This window comes from Mizuhopecten yessoensis, unplaced genomic scaffold, assembly GCF_002113885.1.
Source record: "Mizuhopecten yessoensis strain PY_sf001 unplaced genomic scaffold, ASM211388v2 scaffold6163, whole genome shotgun sequence".
Classification (NCBI taxonomy): Eukaryota; Metazoa; Mollusca; class Bivalvia; order Pectinida; family Pectinidae; genus Mizuhopecten; species Mizuhopecten yessoensis.
This window is the reverse complement of record NW_018406412.1, coordinates 663,323-671,384: the sequence shown is the minus strand read 5'-3', so window position 1 is coordinate 671,384 and position 8,062 is coordinate 663,323. Positions and strand designations below refer to the sequence as shown.

The following is an 8,062-nucleotide window of genomic DNA, read 5'->3' as shown; positions in this document are numbered from 1 at the left end:
TAAACAACTTGTTCTGAATAACCAAAAGGCTTAGGATGTTGATATTTAGTCAGTAGCATGCTGGGATCAAGGACTACTATGTTTGTTAAAGTGAATGACTTTGACTTATTTTCAAGTTCACAGGGGTCAAATTTGTTTAAAATCTTTAATCGACCTCTTTTGAATAACCAAGGGTCCCAGGATGTTGATACTTTGCAAGTTGCATCCTGAGATGAAAGGCTATAAAATTTGTTTAACATAATGACTTTGTTCGACTTTCAATCACAGGGGTGAAATGTTTAAAAAAAAAAAATAACAGGTTCTTTTGAATGAATTTTAATCATAAATACTGATATTTTATTTTGCCTGTAGCTTTATTTTAGATCACTTTTAAGGTTACAAGTGTGAGATTTATACCAGGTGAGCGATGCAGGCCCATTGGGCCTCTTGTTGAAATTCAAAATTGTGATTTGACATTATTGAAATTCAAAATTGTGATTGGACATTATTGAAATTCAAAAATTGTAACTAGGCATTATTGAAATTCAGAATTGTGATTTGACATGATTGAAATTCAAAAATATGATTAGACATTATTGAAATACAAAATTGTGATTGAGCATTAGTGAAATTCAAAATTATGATTGGGCATGAAGAAAAGGATGTACTCATGCAACCATAATTGCCCGAGGGGTCCTGCAAGACTCTGAGGACTCAGTCCTCAGGTCTTACCCTGAAAATAAGTGAGATCCCCACCCTCTAAATATATGGTTAACATATTTTCTGGGTATGAAGAGACAAATTCATGTAACATCAATTTTTTATATCTTAAGACCTGTTGTTGAAATATTGAATTATCAAATTTGAATGATTGAATTTCTGTAAGTCATTTATTGTTTTCAATTTTGAATGATGGAAAATGTGGTAAGTCATGAAATGAATGAATAAATTAAAAATAATTTAACAATTTTATTACTTTGCTAATTTGTTTTTCACTGATCTATGTTGAATTAGTGGTAGATAATTTTTAAAAAGATTGAATTGTGTAGAGATAAAGTGAAATTATGGTAGATCAGTCGTTGAGTTTTCGAATTGTGATAAATCTTGTCTTTATTATTGAGTGTTTGAATTTTCCCCCAGGGGACAGGATCCTAACCTGTGGGTACAGGCGCTGTCGTACTTTGCGAGGAAGGAGGATAACTGTAAATCACAGCTCATGGAGGTCCTTTCCCGTATCCTTATTAGAAAATATTTTAGATAATGATGAATAGATTCTGTTTGATTAAAACTAATTTTGTTTAACTCATTCACCCTATATATCTAAACTGGACTTGCCCATTCATTGATTTGGTAATGTTCAAATGCGACTTTAGGAGTGAACAGGTTAAAGGGCCTGGTCAATCATCTGATTCAAACCCATCCATTAAAAGAATTTTTTATGATGATGAATAAGAATTTTAAAGATAAAAGCCCTACCTTTTGAGTTTTAAAGATGAAAGCCGTATATTTTGAATTTTAAAGATGAAAGCCCTATATTTTGAATTTGGGATGATAGCCCTATATTTTGAATTTTAAAGATGAAAGTCGTATATTTTGAATTTTAAAGATGAAAGCCCTATATTTTGAATTTAAATATAAAAAGCCTTGAATTTTTAATTTTAAAGATGAAAGCCCTATATTTGAATTTAAGGGATGAAAGCCCCAAATTTTCAATTTTAAAGATAAAAAGCCTATATTTTTTTAATTTTAAAGATGAAAAACCCTTAATTTTGAATTTTAAATTTTAAAGATAAAAACACTATATTTTTAAATTTTAAAGATGAAAGCCCTAAACTTTGAATTTCAAATATGGAAAGCCCTATATTTTGAATGTAACAAGCATTTACTGGACGCTGTGGAGATAACGAAGAATTTATGATTCATTGAATCAAGTTGCAGCACACACCTCTCAATTGCAATATAATTTGCTTGTGTTCAATCCTGAATTAAAGGGCTCTTGATTGGATGCAATTTGTATTTTTTGAGGCAAATGCTTTTTATTTTTGTGCAAATGTATTGGTTCTTTTTCTTCCTTTGCAGAGAATTGGACTGGATAGGGCTTTAGTTTTGTGTGGTCAACAAAATTTGTATGAATTTTGTTTCTAGAGCATAATACTTGTATACCATAAATTTAGTATGTTTTGTGTAAATAGACATTTATTTAGATCTATATCAGAATGCAATTATTTACCTTGACGAAAGACCAGAAATTGACAAAAAGAATTTGTTACCTCCCCTGTTGGTGATACAAACATTAGCTCATAACTCCACGGCAACCCTGTCGGTTGTCAAGGTAACCAACATTAATTATATTCTTTGTATAGCTTATAAGAATGAAGACATCTTAAGATTACCTCCCTTTACTGAATTGTTGATAGTTTATAATACCGGACAAATGTCTGTAATTTTTTTCCCCAACAATTAATCCCTCATATATCACTTATGGTCCCTTTGAAAAATGGTTGTATTTACCACCAAATTTTGTAATTGTGGGAAAATTGATATCCAAATGTTTAAGTAAGTTACATACTTATAGACTGTTGTAATGCATTTTACAAAATTACAGTTGTCCGAAATTTGAAGGTTTGAAAACAGAAAAGAAAAAAAGAAAACCCCCCTGAGATTTCAGGACCTTTGCATTGCTATGCTTACACTTGACCAAAGGCACCATCCAGAAACTAGGGAGGCTTAGCATCAAAATCTGTGTCCAACTTATATGGACTGCAAAACCAATAAAAAAGGCAATGACCCAACTTATATGGACTGCAAAACCAATAAAAAAGGCAATGACCATTGAAAGATACATACCTTGACAGGGAAAGTTACTCTAATCCAGAAAGTGTCTTTTTGGTTGCTTTGTGTTCGATATAGAAGGGAGACTACTCCATTGCCTGCTGTAAAGAATCAATAGTATTTAGCCTGTGTATTTTTTTGCTGTAGGACTATATTATCAGACGACTTCAGCTGGAGAATGACCAAATAGCCGAGGATGAACGGCTTATTAAACAGTACCGTGAAGACACGGAGAAAAAACGGGCACAGATCGAGGAGATGAAAACTACGTAAGTTTGACTCTTTTTCCTTTTTACCCTAATCTTGATGCAACATAATTGCAGTCTTTTCACCAATGAGTAGCCATGAGGAAATTTACGAATTTGAATTATTCCAACAAAACTTGTGACCTTTGTTATTTTAGCATTTTTAACTGTATCATGTGTCTATCTGTCCCTTAGATCTTTCAAAATCCAACAATTGGACATTTACAAAAAAAGTGATGAACCAGTTTCGACAAGTGTTACCTAAATACGACATCTACAGCTGTTCAGGACTATTTAAGCACTAAACTGCTTTCAAATGGCTATTGACGCTGCAAATGCCAACTGAAAGAAGTCCAGTGCTAATATTTCGACAACATTTTCAGGGAATTTTAAGATTTCATAATAGTTAATACCGGGAAATTTTCACCCAGTCAAGTTTCCCCCTTCACTGATAAAATCCTAGACTGGCTACCAACCCCTAAGTTTTTATGAAGAATTTCTCAACTGTATTTTACTTCTAGCTTATCTCCCCCTAGTTTAATTTAGAACTTAATCAGACACTGATGTTATCAACATTTTTTGAGTTAAACTTTTTTCTTAATAATTCAATATTCTAGAGACGGTAGCCAGTCTCATAAAATCCATACTCACACAGTTAACTTCGCCCTTTGCAGTTAGTCTCGCTGTATACCGTGTTGATAACAAATATTCGCTGTTATGATAAATTTGCCCTCATTACGTAGAAAAAAGGTGAACTTTTCCTGGGATACAGTAACGACAATGTCAGCAATCAGGTAATTATATTGAAGGCAGAGATTAGAAATTTCAGGATTATTTTTAATCATTGTTATGCAATAGTAGATTTGTTAAAGTTATCTCTCCTGTTTGTAAACAGAAAATGGTGAATGGAGATCTTCGTTTAAAGACATTCAAACAGTAATGAAATGAATGTAACTTTATTATGAACTTGTATTTTTCAGAGCAAAAATATTCCAGGCATCAAAGTGTAACATATGTAACCATCCACTAGAACTGCCGTCTGTTCACTTCCTGTGTGAACCTCACTCCTACCACCAACAGTAAGTATAGACTTCATCACTCCGTCGGTCCCCTGTCCCATTAATATGTAACACCCCACTACGCCTCACTTCCTGTGTGAGCCTCATTGTAAGTATGGACTTCATCACTCCGTCGGTCCCCTGTCCCATTAATATGTAACGCCCCACTACCCTCACTTCCTGTGTGAGCCTCACTCCTACCACCAACAGTAAGTATAGACTTCATCACTCCGTCAATCCCCTGTCCCATTAATATGTAATGCCCCACTACCCTCACTTCCTGTGTGAGCCTCACTCCTACCACCATCAGTAAGTATAGACTTCATCACTCCGTCAATCCCCTGTCCCTTTAATATGTAATGCCCCACTACCCTCACTTCCTGTGTGAGCGTCACTCCTACCACCAACAGTAAGTATAGACTTCATCACTCCGTCGGTCCCCTGTCCCATTAATATGTAACGCCCCCACTATGCCTCACTTCCTGTGTGAGCCTCATTCCTACCACCAACAGTAAGTATAGACTTCATCACTCCGTCGGTCCCCTGTCCCATTAATATGTAACGCCCCACTACGCATCACTTCCTGTGTGAGCCTCATTCCTACCACCAACAGTAAGTATAGACTTCATCACTCCGTCGGTCCCCTGTCCCATTAATATGTAACGCCCCACTACGCATCACTTCCTGTGTGAGCCTCATTCCTACCACCAACAGTAAGTATAGACTTCATCACTCCGTCGGTCCCCTGTCCCATTAATATGTAACGCCCCAAATATGCATCAATTCCTGTGTGAGCCTCATTCCTACCACCAACAGTAAGTACAGACTTCATCACTCCATTGGTCCCCTGTCCCATTAATATGTAACACCCCACTACGCATCACTTACTGTGTGAGCCTCATTCCTACCACCGACAGTAAGTATGGACTTCATCACTCCGTCGGTCCCCTGTCCAATTAATATGTAACACCCCACTACGCATCACTTCCTGTGTGAGCCTCATTGTAAGTATGGCCTTCATCTCTCCGTCGGTCCCCTGTCCAATTAATATGTAACGCTCCCACTATGCCTCACTTCCTGTGTGAGCCTCATTCCTCCCACCAACAGTAAGTATAGACTTCATCACTCCGTCGGTCCCCTGTCCCATTAATATATATGTAACGCCCCAATATGCTTCACTTCCTGTGTGAGCCTCATTCCTACCACAAACAGTAAGTTTAGACTTCACTCAGGGCAGTCCTTCAAATGGGGTATAAGTGTGAAAATATCAGAACGTTCATTTGTGATTGTTGAAAACTCTTGAAAACTGTGTAGATTTGTGCTAATAATAATGTAGTCTTTTGATAATGTATTATAAACATATTGATACTGATAAAATTTATTTAAATTTTCAGTTGTTTCGAAAGTTACGCAGAGAATGACTCTGAATGCCCAGTTTGTGCGCCGGAAAACAGGTAAAAATCTTATTTGTCACATAACAAAATACAGGTAGCTGTTGTATTTCTTGCATTGTGTCTTTTTTAGGTCACCTGAGCTTTGCTCAAGTGACCTATTCCAATCACTTTCCATCTGTCGTAGTCCATCATCCGTCGTCCGTCGTGCGTAAACTTTTTACATTATCAACTTCTTCTCAAGAACCAGTGGATGGAATTTTTTCAAACTTGGTCAGAATCATCCTTGGTAGATGAGGCTACCAAATTGTAAAATTGGGATTCCTACCCCGACCCTAGGGGCCAGGGCGGGGCCCAAAAGGGAAAATTAACCAATATTTTAAAAATCTTCTTCTCCAGACTCAGAGGTATTACAGTCATTTTCTCTGCATGGATGGAAAGATCATCAGGGGCTTTATTTAAATTGTAAATTTCAGGACCCCCGAGCTATCCGTTCTCCCTTGGGGAGGGGGTAAAGTTTACTATAGTTTATATAGGGAAACAACACTTTTGGGTATATTTTGACAATTTTCTGTTGGAAATTATTTTTACTTGGTCAGAATCATCCTTGGAGGAGGAAGATGGTTTTAAATTGTAAAATTGGGATTCCTACCCCAACCCTAGGGGCCAGGGCGGGGCCCAAAAGGGAAAATTAACCAATATTTCAAAAATCTTCTTCTCCAGACTCAGAGGTATTACAGTCATTTTCTCTGCATGGATGGAAAGATCATCAGGGGCTTTATTTAAATTGTAAATTTCAGGAACCCCGAGCTATCCGTTCTCCCTTGGGGAGGGGTAAAGTTACTATAGTTTATATATATGGAAACAACACTTTTGGGTATATTTTGACAATTTTCTGTTGGAAATCATTTTTACTTGGTCAGAATCATCTTTGGTGGATGACGGTATCACATTGTAAACTTTGAATTCCTGCCCCATCCCAAGGGGTTGGAGCGGGGATCCAAAGGGAACATTTACAAATATTTTAAAATTCTTATCCTTTGATGACATGACAAGTATTGTATTTCACTTAGTTTACATGCTGATTTCCACATCACATCTAAACAATAAAATAAAGCTACCAGTACCTATGATATAACTCAGGTGACCGCTAAGGCCCTTGGGCCTCTTGTTTAAGGCATACCAATTATCTACAAAACTGTCACCCTTTGGTTGCCTATAGGACATACAGGGTCAAGGTCATAGGTAAAGGTCACAGGTCAAGCTGTCGTATCTTTGTAACTTGAGGAACTTTGAACCTCATCCATGTCTCACACTTGTGATGTCTATTATTCGAGCACAAGGTCAAGGTCATAGGTTAAAGTTCAAACTGCTGTGTCTGTGTTCCTTAGAAATGTAATGTTGAAACTTGTTTTTGTACACTGGATTATATTTACACCACTATCCCTAGTTACATATTGTTATTACAGCTCATGGGGACCATTCACCCTCATGTTCATATTTTGCTGTGGAAATATCTGTCTAAAAAGAATTTCATGAGTATTTGTAAACTAATTCTTTGACAGTTGACGTTTCCTTCAAAAAACGATCTATACTACGTAGATGCAATTGTAAAAACAACTCAATCATTTGTTAAAACATCTCATTATTTACATGTCGATAAGTTTGGTAACAACAGTCTATATTTAAACATTTATAAAAACAGTTCTAGTACGTATATAAACAACTCACAACTCAAACGGAAACAGAAAATGGATTGTTTTCCTTATGACAAAGGATGGAAACATTCTAGAAAATTCCGAGTGACTTCAGTAATTCTAATATAGGAAAACATTCCAGACGAAAACGGATGAAATTGATAAAATTCGGGTCAAAATCGTAACCTGGCGTGTGAAGTTATTAAAGCAGGTGAGGGCTGAAATTCCGGGTGTATGTTAACTTCATATTAAAAAACAAACTGTGATTATTTTTCTATGTTATTTTGTTAATTACAGAAAAATCATGGATATTATACGAGCACAAGAACAGAGCAAAGATCTACACGAATTCTTCCATAATCAGGTGAGTCCTGTAACAGTAGTCAAGGAAATGGCATGTCCTTAACCCTTCCACCCCTATGTAACTTTAGTAGACTCTACCATGCACTGATCTGGATGAGTCCATTATGGTCTGCAGTGTTGAAAGGGTTAAGGCCAGGCCTATATCATTAACTGAGGACATAGTGTGTCCTACATAGCTCTAGGTTCATTACGGTAGCTGAGGATGCGATATGTCCTTAGTGTTTCCAGATCTGTACAGTATCTAAAGCTATGGCATGTCCTTAAGGTTGCAAGCCCTCTAACAAGTAGCTGAGGACACGCATATCCTAAGTAATTCCAGGTTTTTTATGATTGCTGAGGGCATAGTATGCGTTAAATGGTTCTAGGACTAGTAGTAGCCAAGGACGCAGTATGTCCTAAATGGTTCTAGGACTAGTAGTAGCCAAGGACGCAGTATGTCCTAAATGGTTCTAGGACTAGTAGTAGCCAAGGACGCAGTATGTCCTAAATGGTTCTAG

General features: G+C 36.7%; 1 protein-coding gene across 1 annotated transcript in view; it reads left to right on the top strand.

The window, feature by feature from the left end:
* The window catches only part of LOC110451669 (vacuolar protein sorting-associated protein 11 homolog), a 41,222-nt gene that overhangs the window by 25,680 nt on the left and 7,480 nt on the right, over positions 1-8,062 (top strand). The window contains exons 21-26 of the mRNA XM_021499810.1: positions 1,099-1,211; positions 2,226-2,311; positions 2,959-3,080; positions 4,037-4,135; positions 5,509-5,568; positions 7,500-7,566. Of these exons, the coding sequence (XP_021355485.1) occupies positions 1,099-1,211; positions 2,226-2,311; positions 2,959-3,080; positions 4,037-4,135; positions 5,509-5,568; positions 7,500-7,566 (547 nt within the window). The remainder of the gene's footprint in view (positions 1-1,098; positions 1,212-2,225; positions 2,312-2,958; positions 3,081-4,036; positions 4,136-5,508; positions 5,569-7,499; positions 7,567-8,062) is intronic.